The sequence below is a fragment of the Aulonocara sp. 'chitande type north' Nkhata Bay genome, linkage group LG16 (genome assembly GCF_057382095.1).
Source record: "Aulonocara sp. 'chitande type north' Nkhata Bay isolate Kocher_YH1m ecotype deep benthic linkage group LG16, A_spYH_male_GT1.1, whole genome shotgun sequence".
Classification (NCBI taxonomy): domain Eukaryota; kingdom Metazoa; phylum Chordata; class Actinopteri; order Cichliformes; family Cichlidae; genus Aulonocara; species Aulonocara sp. 'chitande type north' Nkhata Bay.
This window is the reverse complement of record NC_141359.1, coordinates 31,698,338-31,725,867: the sequence shown is the minus strand read 5'-3', so window position 1 is coordinate 31,725,867 and position 27,530 is coordinate 31,698,338. Positions and strand designations below refer to the sequence as shown.

The 27,530-nt window shown below is 42.1% G+C and overlaps 1 protein-coding gene across 1 annotated transcript in view; it reads left to right on the top strand.

The window, feature by feature from the left end:
* The window catches only part of gli2a (GLI family zinc finger 2a), an 84,999-nt gene that overhangs the window by 34,461 nt on the left and 23,008 nt on the right, over positions 1-27,530 (top strand). Inside the window, exons 3-5 of the mRNA XM_086266495.1 lie at positions 14,257-14,362; positions 21,760-21,965; positions 25,659-25,856. Coding sequence (XP_086122621.1) covers positions 14,257-14,362; positions 21,760-21,965; positions 25,659-25,856 — 510 coding nt within the window. The remainder of the gene's footprint in view (positions 1-14,256; positions 14,363-21,759; positions 21,966-25,658; positions 25,857-27,530) is intronic.

The window sequence follows — 27,530 nt, the reverse complement described above, 5'->3', positions numbered from 1 at the left end:
GTTCACCAAAAATGCTCTGAAAAATATTTTCCTTCAAAAAGTTACAGATAAAAGTAACAACTCAAACCACGCTGAACATCCTCAATGACATGTCAAACACTGACATTTAAGATATTCTTGATGTTCAAAATCTTATTAATATCAAAACTTCTAAACACATGCAGGCTTTATTTCTTTAAGCACCACTAAACTCTGTTTTTTATGAAGACCAACATCTGCATGCACATTAACCTTCATCCTTCTCGTCCACTGTCTAACTAACTTTCTCTCTTTCACTCGGCTGCCACATAGTGACTAGCACTATTAGCCTGTCATAACACGGCACATATAACCGGAGGTGATCCGAGGTCTCACTGAACCAAGTGTCCCTGGGGGCCTAGAGCTGTAGCAGTTGAACCCGATCACTACCTCGTGGTCTGGGGTGATGGGTACCACATGTAAGCAGAGGCAACCGCTAGCCCTAATAGTAGCTGACAAGTGGCGGTCTGATGGGGGGGGGAGATCGCTATAGAAACATAACCCTGTTTCAATAAGACCTGCGGTGGCGGGCTTGCTTAAAATAAAGTCTTTGTATGGTAGAAAAACTGAGCTTATGGATTGCTTGGTCTCCCCAGGTTTGGCAGACAGTGTAAATAAAATGTGTTCCACGACCTGTTGGGTCAGTCAAAATCAAAGTTTATTTGTTCCACTAGTTATCAAAACTATGAGCCCAGTCTCACTGCCAAAGTAGCACATATAGGTGCTTGCTGAGGCTCTATCATATTTTAATTGGTACTCTTTAGCATCCTTAGACTAGATAGAATAAATATAGTGAACGTATATTCTAACCTCTTAAAGTCCACCAAGTCGTCAGGTGCATTCAGGTTATTAGCAGGGTTTGAGTTCAGATAACATACCCAGAGACTTGTGCTTTTTTTTGCAGGACATTACCTTGAAGCACAGTCTGGCTTTCTTACCAGGCTGTGTTGTGTACTGAAAAGTTATCTTCATGCTAACTCTAGTAAATGTTCCTCCTTGTCTGCTGTGTGACTCACAACACCGCACAAGAAGAAGAGCTATCACCAATTCATGGGGGAATATACAAAATTCACAGCTCTGCTGGAGTGTCAAATGGTACTAATGCTAGATGGACAGAAATAGGACAGTGGTGTTTTTCGTGACACGGTACGTCTCAGGAATGAATGCATGCCTCAGCGCCACTGGTGTGCGGGCTCACACTGAAAAAAGCAGAATGGATTTTAGATTTAATGAATACTGTATGCCCCGCAAAGCTGTGAGTGTTTGCTGTAAGACTAACCCTTTAGCTACCAGTCTGGGAGAAGATGACAGAGAAAAACCTAACTAGCTACCTGAGACATACATACAAGTCTAGAAACATTAATGGGTTTAGAGAGAACATGGACAGGAGACAGATTTTTGCTACTTGTACCACTGAGAAGAGTTGTACGGTCAAGATATGCCCCCAAAATTCTCTGTTACACAAATCCAGCAACACAGCTGGCATTTGGCCCATATGAGGTGGATGTATGGCTGAGTTGAAACAGTGAGTCTCTGACTTAGCAGTAAAAACCAAATGTGGTCCAAAAAACTGCAAATATAGGCAACATTTGGGCCAAACACAATCCGGGGTGTGAACTAGTAGGCACTGGAAAGAAAAACACTGGATATTAGTGGAGCTGCCAAATTCACCATCGTCTTTATGGTTTTTTGCCGCAGTCATGATTCATTCCCCAGCACCCAAACCTCAGCATATGGCGTCACTTCTCACAGTGTTTGTTGTGAACTTTAATGTGGAGCCTATAAAAGTAGATTAAGAATAATACAGTGGCAGCATGTGGCACCCTTTTCTCCACAGAAAGAGCATGGGTTGGTTGTTGAACATCACAACTGTGCCACATGTGGATCATTACGAGAGCCAGGCAGGGATTGTTAAAACTTCAATGTGCTTTTAAATTAGTGCTTTGAAGCAGAGCAAAGGAAAAATACTTTCTAATCAAGGGCCCGGAAGAACAAATGCCACAGTGATCAAACTGTAGAAAGACCCATCTCCAGCTCAAGACGCCAGTCATGTTTACTGAAGGAAAACCCAAACTAAATAGTAAAAGATTGATAAAATAGGTCCATCTGTATTTACTATTTGTTTTGTTCAGTAACTCGTTCTGGAAAATTCTTTAAGAAGGCATCAAATAACACTTTCTCATTACGATAAATGGAATTCATATCTGGAAACAGACGGTAAATACAATTTAGCAGGCCCTCCCTTTTTGGATCGAGTCAAGATAAGCATACAAGAGTTTGCCCTGCATTATTTCTGGAGTTTGGCATGAGTCCACACTGTAATTGTTTCACTATGTCGCTAGTCAGTTGCACAATCACTAAGACATTAGGGCGTCTTATTTTAGCCCTCCAAAACATCAAGGTCTGATGAAATGCCACTGTTATCACCACGTTGTGCTCTCAGTAAAAACATTTGACTGCCAGACTCTTAAATTTGTTCTCCAAATGTTTCATTTTCTATGTTGATGGAAGCTCTCCAGCACTGATTCAGTCTACATGTGGGCTCAATGACAGAGTGCGCATACAGTCCAGTCAAGTATGGCTAACCCAATGTTTGTATGCAAAAACATTTGGTTTGCAATTTAACAATGCAGTAGAGATTTTAAATTACAGTATAAAAATGACAGAGTTTTACGATATGATGACACAACTTCAAACATCTGTGTCACAAATAATGATGTCAGGCTTCAACATGGTACACCCAGAATGAAGTATTCCTTCTCAAGAAAAAACACAACAAAAAGTGTCAAAAATTCATGAAGCGGAGGCCAAGTTGTCCTGACTTTGAATCACCAATAGTAATAGGGTGTCTACCATTAAAAGACTGACGATCTTAGTAAGTGTAAAAGTATCACCTAGGAAAACTATTAACTATTAATAAAGCAAAAAGATGGAGCATGGTTTGCAGCCTCCAAGTGAATACACAGTTGGAGATATGATCAGGTCTGCAGTAGCACTGATGATAAAACTAGCAATGTGCACCCAGCTTAGTGGCATAGGATAGCTTGTTAGCTTGAAAAAATACATGAATGGAGACTTCTGCATTTTGTTGTATGGCACTCAACATTCAGCGCAAAATGCCAGGTTTCCACGGCACGACATGCCCAAATCATACTGCTGAGAATCCCTGGAAATTTGTGTGTACAGCTGTTAACTTGGACACTCCACTTCATGGCATTATTAACTTTATAAGTTACCAGCTCGTTGATGAACAAGTAAAGTTTGGGTATTTTTCTGAGGAGCTTGTGGTGGAGACAGTCTTAGAGCTTAAACAAGATCTAAAAACGTTGTATTTTAAATATGTCAGTATTGTGAAGTGCTTGTTTATGAGGTTCATTCCACCAAATTAGCAACGTTAAAAAATGCACACACAGAAAATGAAAATTAGCCAAAAGACATCATATTCTTCCAAATGCCCATCCTCAAACTCTTATATGGGCAAGAGTCCTAAAAGAATACATAAAAGTGTACTTTATAGCCGTCCTGATCGCATGCTCTGTGCACAAATTCTGATGAGTATGACATCGGGGATTAATGTCATAATGAAGTCATTATGCTAACACTGGATGACGAGTTCTTACCACAACCATGAGCTGAAAGAAATGACAAATATGTTATAGACATGGGATCCTTTAAGAGAAAAAATAGTTCAAAACAGAATTTTAAATTAAATGCAGCTCTTTAATTTGGTCCTTTATCCTCAGAATGTAAGGTCTGTCACTCTGAGATGAATTTCCGATACGAGACAAATTTCTGCAATCACTGCTCTGCTGCCTGGATCTCTTGTAGTTTCAAGTTACACACATCAGGGCTTTAGAAAGTTCAGAACACACATGCTTTTTCTTCATTGTCAACTAGCTGATTGTATGGCTGTCGTCACCAGTTCTCCACCAAAGCAGCCTTGAAGTTTCCACTCACTGTGAAAATGCTTATTTTATTTTGACATTTGCATGTTTTGACATATTCACTGAAACACTGTAAGGCTACATATGTCGAGTGTAGAGTCAATGAAACCACAATGGAGTCCAGATGCTGGGTGAAGAATGCCAATAGGAATCTGGTGGATCAATTTAGAAGTCAATTCCTTTTTCCTAGATGGTGCAAACTAGATATCCTCCTTTAAATCCACTTTCCCTTTAAGCCACTTGTGTTCTGAAAGTAATCTGAAGGCTTGAACAGCAAATCAGTGGTATTCTTAGCCTGAGATGACCATATTAAGAAGTTCCTCTCTTGATGACATCATATAGAGTCAAAAATAGGACATTTTATGACATTTTATATATACAGATCTATATAGTATTTTATGATACAGTCTGTGTCATATTAAAGTTCTGTCAAGTTATAAGTTCAGGTGGTGCAAAAGTGTTTCAGACCCATGCGTGATGTTTGTCCAGCCTGCCTTGAATCAATATTTCTCTTTGCCACCATGGCGTTGTGTTTAAAGGAGGTGAGCTGAAGACACGTGTACAGCCCGCTTTGACCCCCTGACATGTTTACTATGCTGTTAAGATTGCTTTGAGGAGTGTGTGAGCAGAATTTAGCGATGGAGTCACAGTTGGCTGTGCTCCAAAAATAGCGCGCAAAGGCCTCGGTGTGCAGTCCTATTGGCAGTTGCAGCTGGGCTTTGGGTGTGGCCGTTGCTTTTCTTATGACGTATTTTTTGTAGAAATACAAATTAACAGGATTATCCCCTATTTTCATATTTGAGTTCTGGGAAAATCTGTTGCAAAGTAAGTCCTCATTCAGCAGCTGGTACTGAAGTGGGTTTGAGCAAGGCATCAGCTGAAGGCTGGTCGCTCGGGTCAGGCGGCTCAGTGGAGGTCTGTGGTTAAACTGGGCAGATTCTCAGTGTTAATATAAACAAGGAAGTGTGAAAAACATTTTTTACACATGCAAAAAAATCTTTAAACGGCACAAAATAAGTGGTCAATTTATCTTCCTGTTTGTTACATTTCATCATTTATTATCATTATCATTATCATTATTATTATTGTTCCATCAAAATAATTTAGACTGAAATAGAATTGATACTTCCCATTCCAAAGGAAAGCTCCTAGTATGTAAAAGTTACAAAACTCTAGAGCCACTTCCTCATGATTGAGAGCCCTTCCTGTCTGTATCCATAAAGGTGTTTGTCAGATAAAGGAGATTCCCCTGCAGGCTCACCCCGCCGTGACTCAACTCTCAGAGTGTCACACAAGGGAAGTATCGTGTTAGCTAATTTTATCACACAATGCACGCTGCTGTCATTGCAGCTCCGGTGACAAATGACGCCTTATCTTGAGGGCTGTTGTTTGTTGTTGCTGAGTAATGTCCTAGCCACTCGCTCCCGTCTCTGGAGCTTTCATCTGCTCGCCTGTCAATTGTCACAAACCGCAGTCACGTGCGCGCACACACACAAACAGCGACACAATCGAAAATGCTCAAGTAGCGCTCTGCAGAAACAACGCAAACTTTCTTTGATATGTACACAAACTCAAGTGTCATTTCCCCCATGGGAGGGTTGCTTTCTATGTTCGCTTTTTCCTCTCTGATTTAAGCTTTCCACCGCTCGGCTTCATGCCCTTCACATTTGCCCGTGTATAATCTACTGAAGACAGACTTGTAGTGTAACACGCATCAACCTCCTCCTCTTTCCTTTGTAAATGGTTCGACCCCGTTGGCAGCGAGGCCCTGATGAAAGGGACATGTGTTACTCATAGGGATTCTTGTTTATTTGGCTTCCATACTTGCATTAAGGCCAAGTAAACTGGCCTTTAGGCTGAAGAACAACTGGAGAGACGTCAAGCACTGTTACGCTGTTTGATCACTTTCACTATGGGGAGGAGATCTGAACCACTGATTGATACAGTATCTAACACTGATAGCATAATGCCTCTTGTGCACTTCTAAAATCCAAAAGTGTTTGCACATGGAGAATGGTTTGCACAAAGAAATGCTTAAGGAAACAAAACACACACACACACATCAGATCTCTAACAGTGCCTGAGGAATGAGGAGGCACCTGCAGGCCCCTTGTCATACAAAGGCAGGTAACCAGTGGCTCATTCTGGGGATGGGGTTGGGTTTTGTTGTAGCCACATGTTACCTGGGCAAATATTCAGAAAGTAGAAGATGTCTAATATTTTAGCATTTCAATTTTCCTTGTAACAGCTTTTTAATTTAGAGGTTCCCAATAGGCATAAACCCCTAACCCTAGCAGGGTTCACTGCTGACCTGATGATTGTTCATTTGATTCTGAGTGTTTATGCTTCGCTGATAAGCCTATCCGGTTACACTTTTTGAGAAATACAATGAATAATCTGCTAAACCATGTCTGCTACATTTTTATGTAAGACTGAAACAAGAGCCGCATCACAAAAAGAGGATGAGAAGGGCAGCATTATCAGACTGTGGATCACCTGCGAGCCGATCCGTTTAGTTGGAGGCCCTCTGACCTCCTTCACAGCTGTTTCTTGTTAGTGCTTTAAAACCAATTCACAGAGTTTCCACGCTGAATCCTGCCCCGAAGAAAGAGGCCAGACAAGAGAGGGGTTTGTGAGATCCGGCTTGTCTGTGTGTATATAAACAGCGCAGTCTTAATGTTTTATCTTATCAGGATAGCTGACCTGAGAGTGCAGGGGCTAGCACTTAAGATGCTCATCCCTGTGTTATGAACCACCAGCAGTCAGCTGTTGCTTTTGAGCTCTTCAAAATCTTTTTGTTTAAACCCTTTAGCATCCACCAGCAACTCATCTAAGGTTAGGTACTGAGGGTTTAAGTTAACATCCTGCCTCTTTGGAACATCTGTGAGACTTCATTTGAAGGAAAACGCCTTACGGCTTCATGAAATTTGTCTATTTAAACATGTGACTAAAACAAAACTTAACCCTAACAAATAAGTACAGTACAGTGAATTCTTTAAACTGTGTAGCTTTCTAATGCAAACATGCATTTAAGCAAAGTGGAAGGATGTTGGCTGTGTCCTGCAGTCGAGGCTGAAATGGCCCACCTGCTTTTAGAGTTGTTGTAAACTTTGCTGCTATTAATGTCTCAATGAAACTAATGGACATCAGTCGTTTATTTAATATAACTTCCACGCTGATGGATATAAACATTTTCAGCAGTGTAAATTATTCTAAACATAAATTATTTTTCCTCTGAAACAATTTACCTCTGGCCTTTCTAAGCCTATGTCTTCAGTAAGGGGAAGTGTGTATCCTTCTGGAAGACCAAAGACAGGCAATCTGATGGAGACCAGGTCCGTCCAAGAGATACTCCCCAGCCTCCTCCCGGGACCTGGGGAGCAGCTTACCCATGGGGGACACCTCACCTCGGGGTGAACCCCAGCTGGGACAGCTTTAGATTGATGTCCGCTGCCTCCTTCTCCCACACATTGTATGCCATTTTGGGCACTTCCTCTGTCTTTCCCCTTCTTTCCTTTAAAGAAAAAAGCCCAGTTTGTAATTCAGGGGGGTCGGATGGCTGCTTTTGGGTAAAGGATGCTGTCATAGAACCGCTGAGGACGCTCTTTGTGTGAACTGGCAGCCTCTTCATCAGCTGTGTATGAGAGGTTAAAGGGCTCATGGGAGACAGACAAAGCTTTCCTGCCAGCTCTTGCCATTTGAGGTTACTTGGCTTGATTGGTGCTTGCTAACACTGTTTGGACCAGACAGAGGTCGTGCATAAACCCAGTTTTTGATAAGTAGGAAAAGCAGAAAATGTGGTCGCGACACCTCATTATGTCAAGTATCACTCCATTGGATGTTAAACACATTTACAGGGGGCCTTCCGGTTTTTCCTTACATCCTCCTGACCTACAGAACGGTGACAAACCCAGTGTGTTAATTACCTGATCTGCCTCACACCTGTGCTCTAAAGTGACCAGGCAATAAATCAGAAGTCTGTACAGGAAGCTGATTATCCCGACACCCCATCAGTCTTCAGAGAGAGGCCTGCTGTAGGCTACCTGAATGTTAGCACAGGATACACCAAATCCTGCTAAATCTCACGATTCAGGCTTAGTGGTGCATATCATATTTGTGTTTTTAGTCCATTATAAGTCTCAGTGGGTGGAGAGCCAAAAATGTAGCCAGTGTTCTTTAGAAAAAGAGCTAAAAATGGAAATTTGGAAAAAATCTGGAGGTAAAACTGACAAAATTGCTCCTGTTTCCCCTCAGCACCTCTTTTACACCAAAGAGAGATATTAGCTCAGTAGCTAATGGCAACCCAGGTGAGGTAAGGTCTTGGTAGAGCTCAGTCTTTAGAACAATTAGGGGAGGCGGTGCAGCACCTTGTAGCCCAGGTGATGGATCATACTGGTGGTGGGTTCGTGGGGTTAAAGCTAAGACTGAGGAGTGATTGGCCGAAGCAGACGTGCTGAACTGACAGAGACTAATCACAGCAGAGAGGAGCCAGCTGGGCCTGAGAGGGATCTGTAAACACGCCGGGACAGGATCGGAGGCAGCAGAGGTCTGGGCGAGTAGATTGAGCATATGTGGGGGTGGGGGTGTCATGGCAATGAGACATAAACACAGGATCAGCAACAGACTTATTAAGATTTTAATCACTCACTGACATGCACACAGTACATCATAAAAAAAATAATATCAATAGATGTCAGCCTATTTACAGAAATTTTAATATAAACAATTATCCAACTGTCTATTGTTTATCTTGGTTTGGGTCATGGGGGCAACAGTATCAACACCGTACCTACACATCTCTCTCCTCAGACCCTTCCTCCAGTTCTTCTTCTGGTGGGATGGACACTGAGGTATTACCAAGGCAGCTGAGAGACATAATCGCCCAGTATGCTTCAGGCCTCCTCCCAGTACCATTGAAATTCCTGGGAGCCATCTAGGAATCATCCTGCTCAGATGCTGCACCACCTCAGTTGGCTCCGTTTGTAGCAGCTCTTCGCTGAGCCTCACCAGCTTTTTCTTGTATCACTATCCTGATCAGCAAAGTTTAGGACCCAGCTCAACCGTTTTTGTCAAGTCTACCTAAGGATCCTTCAGCTTCAACTTTAGAGATTTCTGATGGATGCACATGATTCATATGTAGAGCAGTTCTGGTCAGTACTGCAGTTCCCCTGATTCGGTTCAGTTTCAGTTCAACAAACAGGAACCTATTATAAAAGCCTTGCTATATTTTTAGGACTTGGAGACCCAAACAGAGCTGAAAGCTGATAATGTAATTTGACCAACCTATTATTACATCCCTCCTCTTTTTTTTCTAACCAGCTTTAGGGATTACAAACAAACCATACGATTAGCAGAAGTTTTTAAATGCTGCATATTATCTGATCCCAAGAATCAAAACTGACTAAATTGTCCAACCAAAAAAACTTTAGTCTACAGTACAGAAGTATTAGGATCCAGCAACAAATCTAACCTGTACTGGACATTATTTCGTTTGAAATATCCAATATCCTGATGTTCCATAACATAGTTACACTGATGATTCAAAACCTCTGGAAAACAATTGTGTCAGTGCTTCCAGGCTGCGAGCGTTTTGGTGTGTACACCATAACATCTACAGACTTAGCAGGAGTTCACAGGGACTAATGAATTTCCGCTCAAACCATCTTGTGTCATTACGGAGACCACTGGCCTAATCCACTTACCTTCTGCCCAGAATCCCCCTATCAATAAAAAAGGTATCATTTTACCTTCCCTGAGGGTAGTTAAAAGTAAAGAGCCACCCTGTTAAGACTTCCTTTTAAACATGGCAGTGGTTTTCGTGCTCTCCTGTAAGCCTCTAATCCTTCTGTCGCCATCACTCGCCCATGTACTGCCCTAGAGGAAGCGAAGTCTTGCAAATTAAACCTGCAGGTTTCATGTTGTGTGTGTACTGCAGGATTCCCGGATTAGGCTAAACACACACTTTTTTATTAACCTTGAGCATAGCACTTGCTGCAGTGTGTGTGTTTGAAAAGGGCAGTTCTGTTGAAGCTCCGAGCGGCACGTTTGTCTCAGTCACTTTCTGGACGTCTGCTTACGGAGACCGAACTGCAGAACAAATCAGTGTCTGTGTGTGTAATTGTGAATGTGAGTGTGTATGCAAGCACATGAGCGTTTGTGTATAGCCGTTGGCACGGTGCTGTGTAGTTAGGACTCGGGCCAACTTTTTCTAGTGGAATTTCCTGTCTGAATCGCGCACCCCCACCGCTCCTACTCCTCTGCTTTCTCCCCCCCATCTTTCTCCCCGCCTCTTTCTATCAAAGCACAACAGAAGCCTTTTTCCTGAAAATTATTCCTGGCCTGCTCTGGCCTTTCAGGGTATTATTATTATTATTATTATCATTGAGTACTTCCTCAAAGATATGAACCCACTCCGCTCTCCACTTCAGCGTAGTCCTGATCTGGGACTTCATAATGCAAAAGTGCTTTTCCTTCTTCCTCCCCTGAGTCATGAGACTCGAAGTAGCCTTTGTTGATATCGAACACCTGCCATTGTCTTTAGTGAGAGATCAAACCGAGGATTCAAGATGCAAACTAAAAAGAAGGGATGGATGTGGGGCTCTTCCTGCTGCTTGGCAGGATGTTTAGCATGTCTGGAGCCTTCTTATGGGGGTCATGGGGGAGCAAAGATTTGTTCAGTTTTAAAACAAACATGTTACCAGAGTTCAGAGCAGATGTGAAGACTGAAAACGACTCCAGGTCAAAAGTCCCTGTGGCCGGGTTTGATTCATGAGATAAGACAGCCGGGTCTCACGGCATGAAAATGGATGTTTGTTCACGATAGTTTGTAACGTTAGTATTTTAATAGGAAGTTTGTTTAGTGTTTGTTTGTGAGGGGTTCAGTGGGACATGTAAATCCTGGCAAACAACTCTAAACTGGCAACGATTGCATTTTAACACATATGATCTTTTTGAAACTCAATCATACAATTCTATTAATAAATCATGTGGTCACTCGTGTTACTGTTATATCCTTAACAGTGGAAAACTGTTAAACGGTGAATAAGTAGATATGAGACCGATCTGATAAAAGATCATATTCAGGTGAGTAAAAATAAAAAGGGGAACACAACTTAATATTCCAAATGTCCTAACTATTTTCCAGTCTCCAGTGGGACTGTGTTGCATAAGACTGTGCCAAAACAAAAGTCCCTCAGTGCTCTGTGCACGACACGCTTATTGCATATTGAGAATGATAATGAATGCTATAATAAAAATAGTTGACTCACAATCCTACGGCTATTCCATGGTATGTGCTTTTATATATAATGTTAGATGCTGAGTTCTAAACTGTTTGCAATGACACAGCAGAAGCAAAACACTTGTGATGTCAGAGATCCACTAAATGTGTGTTTGTGCAAACACTCAGAAACCACAATGCAGTTAAAATACACAAAGGCTTCTATCTGAATAAATAAATGTGAATAAATCACATTTTAAGCAGTAAATCCATGGTACAATCTTGCTGTGTAAGCAAATCTAAAGTTGTCACTGTGATTATTTTATCCTCCATGTCTCTGGCACACTGATTGCTTTTGGGACACTGTGCTAATGCCATCCACACAGTTTTGGCTATATGAAGCCCAGGGTGGAGTAACCCCACATGCCAGCACGCCCAAAGGGGACAGACGGACGGTAAATCAAGAAGCTGAGGCGTGTGAATCGTCCCAGCCGTGTACCTGTCGGTAGTTGTCCCTGCAGCCCAGCAAACAATGCAGCTGTCTGGGTGATGGAAGGTCCTGCTCAGCCCTTATAACCCCCACATCCAGCAGCACCATCCTGGGAGGGGGTGGGGAGAGGCTTCATGCAGCCTCTGGAGCTTCTGCTTGGTGCTGGTTCTTTTAGTGTTTGTGCATGTATTTTCTCTAATGTCCTGGGCATTAGTCCTTACAGAAGAAACACCAAGACTTCTTCCTGTAGAATGTGATACATTATCCAAAAAGACTTAATCACTGTACATTAGCTTTGCAGAACCGCACAAAATATAATAAGTAAAGAAAAAGTAAGCTTCATCATCCTCTTCACCAGAGATGTGCCAGGAAGCACAAGCAGGGGGCACCCCTCACACAAATCACCAACTTCTGGCTCCACTTGTGAAACAAAGCTCAAACTTCTTTTCCCCAGCTCTACGTTTCTCTCTCTTACTGGGTGCCTGTTTTGGCTTGTTCACCAGAAGCTGACTTGGATTTGTCTGACCGTCTTGCTCAAAAATAAATAAATAAATAAAATGAAGGCGGGTCAGTGGCTGAGAACCAGCAACTTAGGTCTCAATAGAAACAACAAGCCCTTGGCCTTTACAGTTCAAGGAGGAGAAGAGGCACCAGACAGAGTTTTACAACTCAATTTGTCTTCTAGATCAGGTCTCACTGTTCTGGGCACATTCAGTGATTAATAAAACCTACAGGGGTTTTTTTCACTGCTCTCTGAACTAATAATTTTTATTATTTGCTAATTTTTTACAAATGAAAATCTTGTAGCACAGTATAGAACATGTGTATATGTGTGGCTGCTTTATTTTGACTACATTATTACAATGGCATAGACATCAGGACATTAAAATGTCAGTTGGAACCAGAGGGTAAAGTCTCGTTAGCTTTACTGACTGCCACCATGTTGGTTTCTGGGAGCCAGACTAACTATATTTGGATGACAGATGAGATGAGTTCTGTGTTATCATCTGCTAGCTAGCCTGGATATTAAGCCATATCCATAGACCGTATGGGAGAGATACATATACATGCTAATTGGTGCAAAGTAAGAGCCTAATAAAATCCAAGAATTTAATTCACCAAAAATTGAGCATTTTTTAAAACAATTTCTGAGCCGTAAAATTTGAGATATGGGTGTGCTGCACTGCAGTTAAAAATCTATTTAAATTGTTTTGTACAATTCTTCTCTTAATTTCATGTTTTCAACAGCGTCACTAGGGCAACGCCTCAGTAAAACCGGGCCTGTCTAAAGTCTGTTTTCAAAGGGTAAAATAATCGCTGAGCGTTAATGCGTGGTCTTAAAAAAATTCCACTCCTGTCAAATGTTATACAGTTCAGAGCTGCCTTCAGGGAACCAATCCAAATTAACCAAGAACAAGATGGTGCAACATCACAATGATTGCCTCAGTCACACTAACAAAAGGCTCTATTAGGGTTAATGTCTGTCTTTGTAACTGCCGTCACCTAAAAACAACATCCAGTATTTAGCCATAGCCTGCAGGCACAGAGTCCTGTTACACACCTTGTTTTCACAGTGATGGCTAAAGTGAATTAGCACACCTGAGGCACATCTCATAGAGAAAGGTGTTGTTAACAATGCAAACACTGAATGAAATGATATTATATTTATACACTATACACACAACTGTTGCTCTTTTTCTTAAAAATACAAAAAAACAAAACCCATAAATACTAATTATTCCCAGCTGCTGTAACGGCAAGTTTAAAAAAACCATTTTTCACTAACAGGTGAAACTGCAGAACTAAAAATAAAAAGTTTAGTAAGTTTAAGAAGTGAAACAAAGTGAGGAAGACGTTCTTGCACTGGTTAAATTTGGGCTGAACATGTGTGAATATTGCTTTGCATCCCATTGGTGCTACACCAGTTTCCTCCTGACACTTGATGCCAGTGTTTTTCTTAGGCTGAGATAATGATCTGCTTTGACCTTTAACCCTTCTGGTCTTGGGCTTACTTGTCCTTGTGAGGACAGAACTCTGCTGCACAGCTCTTTGTCTTTTTCCTCTTATAGTGAACAAACAACTGGATTTGCCAGTCAGATTCACAAAAAGTCCCGCTGAGATACGGCATATTTTTCTCCATCAAAGATCTGAGATGTAAACATTTTAAAGTGGAGAGAATTAGCCAGCCTTTATGTGTGATTAGACCTCTCCTCCTCCTTAAATCATGACGGTAAAGTTTCCTATGATCTGCTGCTCTAATGACAGTAATTAATGAAAAACAGCTGTTCTAATGAGACTTCCCTTGAGCCATCAGAGCATTTATGGCAGGAAATGGCAGATTCGTGCATTTTTGGTCTGACACATAAAGCAGCATTCATTGTTGTGTAAAACTTGCTTTGGTCTTATGGGGCGGAGAGGGAGCAGTTAATGAAGGTTCTTCAGGCACATATGGGTCGGTTTTAATTACTCCTGCATTATGGGAACTGTAAAATGGAGCGGCCACTAATCAGTAACTGTATTCCAGTTTTTCGGCGAGCGTTAAGAAATGCTGTTCTCTAACATTTTTCTGTCTTTTGTGTTTGCAGGGGCGCACCACCTTTTCCCCACTTTTCACACACCTATCCCGATTGACATGCGGCACCACGAGGGGCGGTACCATTATGAGCCACACCCACTCCATTCAATGCACGGGTAGGTATCTATTGATGTCCTCTGAAACACTTTATTTCCAGCCAACTATGGGGGTTGGGAGAAATTTAATGTTTAATTCAATGTCTAATAGCCAACACATTCTGTGTGGCATTAGTAGCGGAGTCTTAGTAAGTGAATATCAGCTAAACAGGTAAAATGGGGTAAAGTCATAACATTTTTCTGGCTCTTAATGGTTCACAGTTACAGCTTATGTCCCTGGGCTTGTCATAAAGTTTGGGAATCATGCTGTGTAACAAACCCAAATTAAAAGGACTTGTATTCTATTTATATTCTTTTAAAAAAAGAGAAAAATACAAGACATACATACTATTAAGGAGGGCTGAAAATAAGCAGAGAACAAAAAGAAACAAACACAAACGCTTGCTCATAACAAGGCTCGTTATCTTAGATCACATGAATCATCAAGCCGTAATAACTCTTTACACAGTGCAACTACATTAGCTCAGTAAGTCATCACCTGTGGATGGAGTTCAACATGGAAAACTCACATTCAGAGTTTTCCATGTTGTAAAAGGCTACCAGTCTAAACAAACGACTAGTGTGATTTAGTTGGAGGACTTGGTGATATGTAAAGTTGTCTCAGTGTGACATGTCAGTTGGTTTATCTCACCACCACTCCATCCAGCAGTCTAGCTGTGGCAGTAAAAAATATACCGTAGGTATCTTGGTGTTATGTATGCGTAACACGTGGGACGTCACGAGCAATTTGAAAGTAAAGCCAGCTGCCACTGCAGACACGGTCAAGAGAATCACCCCATCAAAGAATCTAATCCAGTCTACTAGATGGCTTTTAAAATTGTGAATGTGTCATTCTGTATCTGCCCTCGTGGACCATGGTTTAGGACTTAGCTCTACCAAGAAAGTGGTCCAAACATTGAAAGAAAGTGTTTCTGCAACACAGCAACATCTTTGTTGTATCCTTTAAATGAAAATAAGAGCACTGACTGATTGAATGGTTTGTTATAACAGGGTGGAAGTTTTTTTCCCCTCACTTTTACCACATGTATTCTAACCTGACCTAAAAACAAAGATTCATTTATTTTGTGACTTATGAGTGTAGCGTACCATAAAACTCTGGCCTGCTTAACATTACCACGCCTTCATCCTTATCTAAAATATTCGAACCCTAGAAGGGAACCCAGGAATAAGATCAATAGAGGTTTTGTGGGAATTGTGCTGTTACATTTAAATTCAGCCAGATCAGGTGATACACAGTGCAGGCAGAGCTATTCATCACTAGCAAAGCGAGAGAAAGGAGGGGGGCAAGAGTGTGGCTCTGCACCCGGTTTGTTGTGATTAATGTGATGTGACTTTGTCAGATTGCTCCCACTAATTCATCAAGGCCTTGATCTAGCTGTCTTTGCCCGGCCCGCACCAAATTCACCTAATTACCGCGTGTCGTACTGGAGAAATGGAGCAGGCCGTCGGCGCAGGGCACCTGGTGGTGGAACTTCGTCGGTCACGATGGTTCCCGAGTGTCAGCGTTGCGCATCCTTTTTGATGGATCCTTCATTACTGTTTGCATATAACATAATGAGGTCTGAAGGCCTTTCTATAAAAGCTGCCATCCTGCAGTACTTCTTCCATCCTGTGATTCTGTAGGTATCGCAGGGCTGAACACATTACACTGCCTGCTCCTTGCTGCAGTCACTTAGGATATTTGTGCAAGCTGGTATTGTGATCTACATTGGCTACATTGGAATCACACAAGTGATCCTTTGCTCGAATCTCCGGAGAACAAAAGACTGTTATAAAACAGTGTCTAGGCCAAGTATGTATCAACTTTCTATTAATTATGCAGGCTTTCAATGTCATGTGCATTTTTCAGCAAATTTCTAAAGGCTTGGTCCAAAAATTTAAAAGTAGCAACCGTCACACTGTGGTCTCCATGCCATATCCGAGCTGGCTCTGAAACACATTAGGAAGAGCTTCTGGTGGGCGGACAGTAGAACTTGGACTTTGATACAGTACTTGTGTGCTGTTTGCTGCATATGTGCATCTTCTGTGCAAACCCACAAGCCAGGAGAGCCAGCCACCGTGCCAGTACGTTTGACCGAGTAATTAGCATCTGAAATCCAGCCTTCCGTTCCCAGAACCTCAATGACAACGCCATGGATGAGAAAAACAGATCCCCCGCTCATTCCACAGCCTGTATTTATGCTTTTTGGGAAGCAGTTGGGGGCAAATTGCAGCACTGAAAAGTTGAAATATGCCCAAGGTTTTTGTGTGGCAGAGCTGTGGCCTACACCGCCCCTGTACACAAACAGATGTGGTGCTGCTCACCAGGCAATCAGCCTGCTGACGGCCCGCAGCCCCACAGCTCGGAATGTGTTGATTAAATACAGTTTACGCATGAGCCATTTGGGCTGCTGTTGTTTTGGTTTTTTTTGCCCTTCATTGTTTTGGTTTGGGTAACATGGGGCGAGGCGGGGTAGGGTGGACTTTGGATTTTCGACTCCGTCGATTAGTTTTCGGTGGTTTTGACAGACATGTTGGTATCTTGTGTTGTTTCTTGTTGGCTCCAGGACCTACTCATTGTCACGGCTCATGTTTGAATTCGGAGGCTCCCCTGAGTTGCAGCCAGGAATGTGCGGCTGAAAAGACAAGAGAGCCATCAATCAAAAGAGCGGGATGCTGCGAATCAATAGGCTGAAATTTGCACGGTTTATCGCATGGTTTCAGTGTAATTTTCTTACACTCAGAAAAGACTAAATGGTATGTGACAGTAGCGGAGCCGAATAATGGATAATTACCCACTGTAAAATCCCATCTCGTTTTAGTTTATTATCCAATCGTCTGACATAGTTCCACAAGGCCTCTCCTTTGTGTGCACAGTGCATGCTTCTCAGGGAGTGCAGTATCACATCAGCTCCAAATCCTCAGCATCCTGATCAGGGCCCCAAAAACATCCAAGGCAGGATCTCACCACATCCCCTGTGGGGCAGCATGGTGATTTATCTTGATCGCCTTGGCTGCCCAGAAGTACAGAAGGGAGTGTGGTGCATCATAATTCATCCCACCCTGAGCCAGTAGGGAAAATGCCAGAGAGGCAAACACTAACTTGTTGGGCAGCTAAAAGGGCAGGGAGTCAGAAGGGGAGCTGACTCTATGTGACCTCCCCGGGAACACAGAAAGCATCCTTTGGTAAAGAAAACTGATCATTTTCAGAATCTTTATTTGCTCAGACAGTCCAGATGGAGACATTCATTCTTGTTCGAGATTTATCAGATTGGTTGAATGGCTCTTTTTGAGTTCTGGGTCCTCTTAATTAAACAGGGTTTCCCTCAAATCCTTTAACAGTCAGAACAAGTATATTTCTGTTCAGTTTAATCTTTTCACTTTTTACCTCCGCACACTTGACCAATCAGCGCCTGTTGGGTTGTTGGTTTGTGAAAGTCTGACATAATAAATTCATCTGACCCCACAGTCTTAATAAAAACTATAAATTTTTCACATTTGTGTTTAAAGGCTGAAATTGAAGGGAGACCAAAGCAAAAGGAGCATGTTTGCTTAACTTATTGTTTCTGTATGATATTGGACTGGAACTGTTCTGGCCCGTAAAATCGATCCACTTTTCTTTACTTCATAACTAATCGTAGTGAAATCTGCCACCACCAGCGCTGTAATGTACATGCTCTGTGGTATGCACTTACTCATATGCTCAACAAGCCGTACCTTGTCCAAATCACTTTTTCTCACAGCAGCGTTTTAACAATGGAACAACAGAGAGCATGTAATCACACAGTACAGAACACAGAGACAAATAGCAATTACCTGCTTGAAAGCATGTCATCTACCGGCTCACACTGGCTTCCTATCCCTCTGTCTCTTTTTCTCCTCAAGTATCATCATCACCAGGACAAATGACAAGACATCTATATTAGGTCTGTTTTCCATTTCTTAGTCTATTTCCACTGGGTAGCCACCCATAGTGTTCAGGTATGATGGAAATCTCTTTAAGTGGCAGCTCCTGATTAAGACGCAGGGCTCCTCCAGAGCTCAGAGCTCCTCGGAGAGCTTGCTATTAAGCCTCTGTGATTGGAGCCTCGGGAAAACACACAGACTTCAAGTAACATCTTGTCAGAAAAAGGGTGGACTGACAAGGCTTCAATAATGGTACCTGCCAAGCAAGACTATTATTTGCAACCACCTGACAGGCAGGGGCAGTAAATTTCACCTTATTATCATGGCCTCATACACACTCTTTGGCTGTTTGAGTGATTTACTGCAGTTCGAGTATTGTGTGTCAGCACGCGGGTTTGCTGTCAGCCAAGAAACAAATAACTTTGCTGATGGATAAAGGTTTAAAGTAAAATGTGGGAAAATAGGTGAGAATAAAGAGTTTGGCATTTTTATTATAACCGGAATTAAATACATTTATTTTCAAATCAAGTTTGAACTGGATAAGTGGAAGAGGATGGGTTGAAGTTCACACTTGAAACTTTGATTTTGCATTCAGTGAACAACAGTGAAAACACAATGTGGTTACAATTAAAGGCAGCTCATTTGACCTTATGTCTATAAACATAAAGACACACCTACAAATGACTGTGCAGCATCAGTGGCTGAGATATTTAGTACTAAAAAGCTTTGTGCTTTAACTTTATTCGTGTTCTGATCATGTTTGCATTCTTTGGTTGCAGGTAAGTAGGTAAAACAAGTGCTTGAAACCATCAGTTATCATCTTTATGTAGTTTTTAATTTAATGCATTTGTATCCATAAACAAAAACTGTCAGATATCTGCAGATTTTGGCTTGGATATCTGCCCTCTATTGCAGATAGAATATAAACTATTATATTTTAAGATTTAATGAGACCTAAATGAAATTGACTATGTTTCATTATGGACTCAGCTTCGATCCAGGATGGAGGTACAGATGCAACATGCTCAGCAGAGTCCTGTGTTGCATTGAGGCAGGTATTTTTACTGTTCTGTCCATTCAGGACACATTGGATTGCCTTTTTATTTAGCTAAAGGCTGGGATTCCCAGTTACTATGATGGACTTTGAGTCCGCTCTGAGACAGCACCAGTGCCAGCTTACCCAGGTAGTCCTTCAGTGAAGCACCCAGGCACTAATCTGAGGAGGCAGTGCCAGCCTCTCTGTATGCTGTTTACAGGCAGATCGGGCAAAGCGTGTTTTTGTGTATGGAGCGTCTGTTTCTTCTCACTTCTCCCCTCCCGTCCAGAACAGAGGGCTCTTTATGGTTGTTTGTAGGGGACGGCAGAAAGTTGGCCCTCATACAAGGCCGGCAGTCTGCAGGCGCTTACTGGAAATGGAGCGAGGGCCTGGGCAGGGCTGGGCCCGGGTGCAGGTTGGCGGCTGCACAGATACACTGAAAGAAAGACTGAGCAGGGAAATTCTGAAGGGAGGATGGGGTGAGGGGGACGCCTCAGCCTTACCAGGTCCCTGGCCCACCTTTCATAGCCACAGAAAGGAGTTTCAAACAGGAGCAGTCACATTCATTTCATCAAATCCTGCCTGATTTTTGATTTTTTCCTCATTAACTTTGATTTATGCCATAAACTTTTGATAAATTAGGTTATACCTCTATAAAAGATTAACCATTCCTAACACACACACACACGATGTGTACCCAGCCTGCAGTCAATGCTGCCAAAAGTCAAAACCACACATATAAACACTCACTTGTTCACACAACAGCCATGGAGATGCTGAAATGTCAGAGTTTGCTTGCCGTCACTCGTAAAGAGAGCATTTCTGTTATTTTTATTACTTCGAATTGTTCTAGTGAGTGCTGCTGACAGATGCATTTAACTGAAAACGAGAAGATTATGTGAACGAGAGAGCTAACTCGAGGCATTTAGTGTGTAATGTTTGACAGATTTGAACAAGGCCAGCATAAAATCACTTCAATCACACACTTGAACATGTAAAGTAAGGCCTAATATGGGAACAAAATGACCAAATGGGAACATTTCAACATTCAGTTTGAACCTCTTAACATCCAACAGGTCATTGGCAACTCATCTGGGGTTAGTGTTCAGTTACACACCACTCCTTTTTATACACTTGCTTAATCGGACCACCCAAATGGAAAATCTTATATAACATTGTATATTTTATAGCCAACAAAATTTGCTTATTTAGTATGTGGCTAAAACAACAGCAACAAAAAAGCCCAACTCTAACCACAGATAGGTTGCTGAAGACCTGCGGGATGTTAGAAGGTTAAAAGCAGCCTTATGGTGGCCAAAACTTTAATAATTTCTTGCTCCGACTCATTGTGCAAGGCCCTCCTCAAACTCGCTGACAGTTTTAGTGAGTCATTAGTCTGGTCATTTCTAAGAAAGGGAGGACCCCGCTGTCTTCAGGGCTGTCTTACAGTTATTACCCACAGCTTCCTCCCAGTGCCTGTTTCTGTCCTGACTGTAGTATGAATGACTGATGACCTATGGCTGCGATGCTCCCACGTGATCACAGAGAATGAAACTTTTCCAATGCCTTCTTCGGCGTTCACGAAAACAAGTGGATACAGGGTCTCACTTTGATTTCTGCAACATACTGATGGACAATTTACTAGCTAGTAACATAACCACCCTCTTTTATTTAGCATTTTAGTAATCATTGCTTAGGCTTAAGTGTGTTTCTGAGGGCTGGATCTGTGCCAGGTTTTCGTACCACACACTCAGGGGAAAAACAAGCCACTTGTCATGCCTAAAGCAAACTTGGCCGACATAAATACTAGTGCCCCTTCAAAGGGCTGTGTCGTACTGCCAGCGGCTATCAGACAGTTTTATCTAGCTCAGGATTACAACACCTACTTGTCTGCGTTCTTGCTAGCACAGCTGCCAATTACCTGCCACAGGTAACAAATTTACTGTATAGGCCAATTTGACCGGCAGGCTGACGGAGAACTTCAGACAAACTTCGAGCCGAATGTGGAATGTGGCTACAGGGAACCACTTAAGGTTTTAAGCATCTGCTTGTGTCCTCTTATCACACTCCTTGTAATACTTGATTTGAGACACCCAGCAGTTTTGCCCACCCGAACAGATACAACACACTTCATCGTAGCGTTGCAGTTGAAGTCCTGGTCTCAACTTGTCTGTAGCTTTAGGGCTTAATGGGAGAAGGTGAACAAATGGAGATTATTATGTATTAGCTGTGTGACTGGGGAGGGGAAAGGGTGTAAATGGATTTGGACTGAAGACACAAAAGTTAAGGCATGTCTATGAACATACCACTGGAGATCATTCAGGAGATAACAACAATGCTAATATTCAAATGAACGCACTCTATTTTCTCTCCCTTGATCTCTCGCAGTCTGTCTTGCGCCTTCCCTTAATCCACTCTGCCTCTAAATCTTTCTACCGCCATTTATATTTGTCCAATTTTTACTTCCTTTCCACAGGCCTCCTGGACTGACGGGCAGTCCAGTCATCTCAGATATTTCGCTGATTCGCCTGTCTCCTCACGCGGCAGCCGGGACCGGCGAGTCACCATTCAGCCCTCCACATCCGTATGTCAGCCCTCACATGGAGCACTACCTACGCTCAGTACACGGCAGTCCCACCCTCTCTATGATCTCAGCGGCCCGAGGACTGAGCCCTGCTGACGGTAAGATTTTCCCCCCTCAGTGGATCTGATGCACCACCACAAAAATGTCAGTGAGCAGTGGAGCTTAAGCTTGTTGGTATATTTGAATAGAACTTGTGCTTTAAAGTTTATCAGAGTACATTTTTCTCAGCATTACCTTGTGAAGCTGTGTGTCAGGATGCAAATGTGTAATTCTGTAGACTAAGAAGTTAAATGGGATTCCGACAAAGTCTGTGTGATACTTTTTATAACTTGAAGAATATGTGCGAGTAATCAGCCTGCAGACTCAAAGTGGTGTGCTCGTCCCGTGCCCTCCATCACAATCTAACCAGAGTTCTTATAATAGTCAGATTTTTGCTGCTGTGTTTGTAAGAAAGGACACGTTGGACATTGTTTAGAGTTTGTGTCTGAAAATGGCTCAGGTTTCACTGATTGTCCTTCTTGCATTCTGGTACAATTCAGAATTAAGTTTATGGTCCATTTAGAATAAACTTGCATGAGGTGTTTGCTCACCAAGTCAAAAATCTAAAGCACTTATAGTTGTTTCAAGCCATAAAAATCATCATCTTGTAGTTTTCTGCACAATTAGACAGTATGTGTGGTAGGAGAGGGAAAGGATGAGAGCACGTGTGCATCCAAGTGTGTGTGAACACGAAAGGAGGCACGTACACACTTTCTCAAATTAAGATTTGTAACAATAAATATCACCACAATAATAACTTCATTATCCCATGGATGAACTGCACCTCCACTATCTTGCACTGCATCTTGTTGACTTTGTTTTGATCTGCAGCCTTAGCGAGCTACAAGGGGAGCAGCGTCAGCCACCTTGTGCAGGTTCTGGTTAAAGTGGACCTCCAACTTTTAGAGTCTCCAGAGCAGAAAAAGGACTACTCGTACAAGAGATTTGTTTGAAAGTCTCCAGTCACTCTTCTATGTAAATTCAGCGTCTAAGAATGCAAGCTATAATTCTGGCAACTTAAATCAGAAGCTTATAACAATTTCTTTGCACCTTTATTACATTTATATCTAAAATCTGCTCAAGTAAAATAAGATGAGACTACCTTCTGTTGGATTACAGTCACCACCATGCATCTGCAAGATTTAAACACTCAGTCTTCTTTGCTGTACGTAATGACCACAGACTGAAGAGTAAACTGGAAACTCGGCTTTAAGGAGGTGAGACAAGAGTTGAGCGGGTTTAGAATTTATGTATCCTGTGAACTATAAACCAAGTGTTTCTGCTCGGCTGCAGTTTACACAGCTGATTATTTCACCAGCAGTGATAATTAGTCTTACACCTTATACACTCCCCTACATAAGTCCTGACCCACACCTTTCATCAAGCATGCTCTGGTGTTTCTGCATGTGTGCGCATGCTGGTAATTTGTGGTTGTATCAGGCACATGCTTTGCGGTGCCCGCTCGTTTGTATGTGTGTTTGGAAAGGGGGGGACCGTGGAAAATTAGCACAGACACAAACGCTCCGTGCGCCTGAACTATTGAGTTCACACAGTGACAGAGCCATCCTCCACAACCGATCGGAGAGGAGAGGAGCCCAAGGCCTGCAACGAGCTCCAATAAATCACAGAGCACACGCTGCTGGCAAAGCAAAGCCTCCCCACCTTTCAGGAGAAGCAATGCGGAAGAGATGCTGTCACTGATAAACAGGCGGGGAAGTATGGCACCAAATGGAGGGCACTCTGCAGCTCAGCAGAACATAAATAAAGCCTTTGGAAGCATGGAGCTCAGTGGAGCATGTGTAAACTCCAGATACAGTTACCTAGGTGTAATGCATGTGTTAAAGACTGTTTGTAAAACTGCTTTTGGTGTGATACAAAGTCTGTGCTCATAATGCCAAACGCAAATGTAATTAGTAGCTGGTAGTTGCACTGATATGTATCTCTGACATTTCTACAGTATGTGTGGAGAGGTAAAAGGAAGGACGTCCTAACGTCTGACTGCATGTAAAATAGCCTCAGCCGTGTTAGCAGCATTCCTCTAGTATTGGTTGGTCTCCAGAGAATAAAGTAAACTGCCTGTAGACATCCATGGATGTTTGCTCAGCACTGAACTGGAAGACTTTTGCTTTTCACCAGAATATTTCTGAATGTCTGTTGGATATATAGATGGGAAACATGGCAGCTATGTGACAATGACTCGCTGAGCTTTGGAGCGGTTTCCAAAATGACTTTCTACCTTTGACACCTTCTTGAAGTCTGGTTTATTGTAGGGTTTTTACTTGACAATATTGGATTGAACTGGTTATGTGCAGGAAATGTATGATGCCTTTAAAAGTTACCAGAATAAATGATTAATTTGTTTATTTCAGCTGATAATAGTTTGAGTGGTAGCTTTAGTTTTTTTCTGTAGTATTATTATAATTTTCTGTATTATTTGTCAAAAGAAATATATGCGTTTGCAATTTATTCATATAGCACTTTCAGAAAGCTTTCTTAGCACTTTCAACAACAACACAAACAGGTGACTCACACTCATGTAGACACTCAAAATCCTCTCACGCTGATCTGTTGACAAAGACTAAAACAGCAGAATTACAGTTCTTTGTTTTCTACTTTTTCACTTAACTGAAGCTGGAGAAAGCCTGGGTGTGCACGGGTAGAAGCTGAGTTTGGAAAACATTTCAACTTTTGACCAGTGTAACTTTCTGTCTGCTTTCTCTGGGGCTGTGGAGCGTAGCCGCTACCCCTCATCCCTCTGTGTTCATATGTGAGGTCACACACATACACCCAGACACAAAATGCTTCTGTGCGGCGGTGGTAACGTGATCTGGCAGCCGTGGAGAAACCAGGAGTATGCTTGCAGCAGCACAAACATGCTGCCTGTGCGCTGTTACCACAGCTATGGCCTAATAGTTTCTGATGGACCCACAGTTTTGCTTTATGCGTCTGTGCGTGCAGAGGGTACAACCCCAGCTTCCCCCGTGTTTCCATTAGGGTGCATATTAATCCATTTTCAGCCCACACCCCTGTCTCCTCCAAATACCCACACCCACTGGAGGAATAGGGAAAAAGTAAAAGCAATCTGTCCCTCACTCTTATAGTTTATGACATTTTTAAACATTGCTTTACTGGATGCAGGTGTTAACACTTTTTACGTCAATATTACTTTTGTTCATGCAGCGTTTAAGGCTTCCTCAGCATTGCACGGGTCCGTGAGCACCTGCACTCTGTGTATGACTTCAGCCTGTCAGACACAAGAGGTGCAGGAATGTGGTCCCCCCCCTTCCCCCATTTGCCCTGCTCCCCTTCTTCTTCTGCTTCCCTTTAGTCCCCAGAGATTCTTCCCCAAACCCTTCAAGCCTCAAAGACATCAGACTTGTTTCATCAAAAAAAAAAAAAAAAAAAAAAAAAAAAGCAAGCCTCACGAACATGCAGGAACGAATCTTGAGTCTGTGAAGCAGGGCACTCGATTCCTTCGCTGTTCTCCTGTTTGTTTTTGTCATTCTGTCGAGGGATATGTCAAACACTGTCTGTGAACATATCACTTCATTACAGGAAATCCATTTTGCTCAGCCCTTCTGACTTGTCAGAATTACTTTAGCATCACTTCACAGGTTTACAACGACCTCTGCACTGGGGGATGAGCGGGAATTCTAACAATTTCTCTTACTGATTGCGAGTATTTGCTTTGATCTTTATTTCCAGAAAGAGAAGCTGATCTATTCTCCATTTGTCTCTGTTCTCTGCCGCAGTAACCCACGAACACTTGAAGGACCGCGCCCTATTCAGTCTCCCGCCACCGCCTCCGGGAGCGAACCCTGCAGAGTACTACCTGATGGCCAGCGCCAGCCAGAGAAGCCCCTACGGTGACCTGCTGATGCAAAGTGGTGCGGCGGCGGCAGCTGCAGCGGCCGCAGCTCACCTTCCCGATTACATCAGCCCTGTGGATGGTGAGGAGAGAAATGCTGAGTGTACTGACACATTTACTGTACCCATCAATGTATGCATTAATAGTTTAGCTGAGAAAGAATACTTTGAGTTTAAGACAGGGTCATTTTAAGGAAGCTAAATGGTATGTTCAAAAAAATACAATATTTTATTTCAAGTTTCCATAGTGGAAAAAAGTCTAAAAAGGAAAAATGGGGTAAAAAAGAAACCAAACTGTGTAAACCAGTAGACTCAACAGAGACAGGAAGCCACATGAGGAAATAACCTTCAAAATAAAACAGGAAGAAAACTGAAAAGAAAAGACACTGACACATGATCAGAGCCTATTGTCATATATGTACCACTTTAAGGTCATTGTCTAGCATCCAGGGCTGTCATAAATGGACATGATGAGGAAATGAAAGGATGCATGCAAGAATAGGTATACCTGTAACTCAGGAGATGTTGGAGAAGCTTATTATAGATGGTACTAGACTTTTAACAAATTTTACATACAGGTGTATTTTATATCAACCCAGGGTTTCTTCTAATTGTAACTAGAGATGGCACGATACCACTTTTTTATGTCCGATACCAATATCATAAATTTGGATATCTGCCGATACCGATATGAAGCCGATATAGTGTTTTTTAATCAATAAAACTGTTTTTTTAAATATCTTGCTGCATTTTGTATAAGTTCATACTCAAGTTTAAAACAACAACTACACTAAAACTATTCTGTTATACCTGTATGCAAAAAAAAATATTTCATAGTTCAGCAATACTGATCAATCTAATAAACTTAAACCTACACCATCCTCCCTATTCTGGTATTTTAAAGAGTACTTAGCGTAAATATTAAGCAACCTAACTAATAGGGTTCCAACTCCCAGCAACAACAAAAATAAATAAATAAAAAATAGGGAACCACCCCTCACGCTCCACCTCATGATGCTTAATCGACGTAATCAACCTTAATTTGATGCAGTGTGAAAAAAATGCACAGAAATCAATTATTTTTCAAGAAATATTAAATAGATTCAACATCTTTCTTCAACAAAATTGCAGACTGCACAGATGGTACCTTCCCAAAGGAAAAAGTACTATAGCTTACTAGGGTATATATATTATACTTAATAGTTACTATATACAGTAATGGACTTCTATTCATTTTACATCAAATTAAAACTTTGGGTGTCAGATAATTATTTATTAAAAGCTAGACATTTTAAATGAGAATAAGAAAGAAAAGTATGTCTTTGTGCCCCCTTTTCCTTGTTAATGCCCTATCGGCCCCCCTGGCTAAACTTTGCTAAATCCGCCCCTGCACAGTTACCAGCGTCAGCTACGTAGAAAAAGATCCTGGTGTAGAAATTAATATTAAATAAATTCTAACAACAGCTGATCAAGCTTAAACGTGCTGCTGTTGTTCAGCCGCTGGTTTCCTCTTTCTGGTGCAAAGTGGGCCAAAAACAAACAAGAGAGACGGAGTCGCGACAGAAAAGCCGATCAGCTGATCATTAAGCAGTTTCATGATTGAAGTAGCAGCAAGAAGAAGCAGTCGCTCCATATATCGCTTGTTAAGCTTAACGCAGGAATGCTTTACAAACATTCAGAGATGGACTTACACACTTGCTTTACTTCTCTCGGGGATAACTTTGTCGGAGATGAAATGCCGGGTTGCTAGCGAAGCT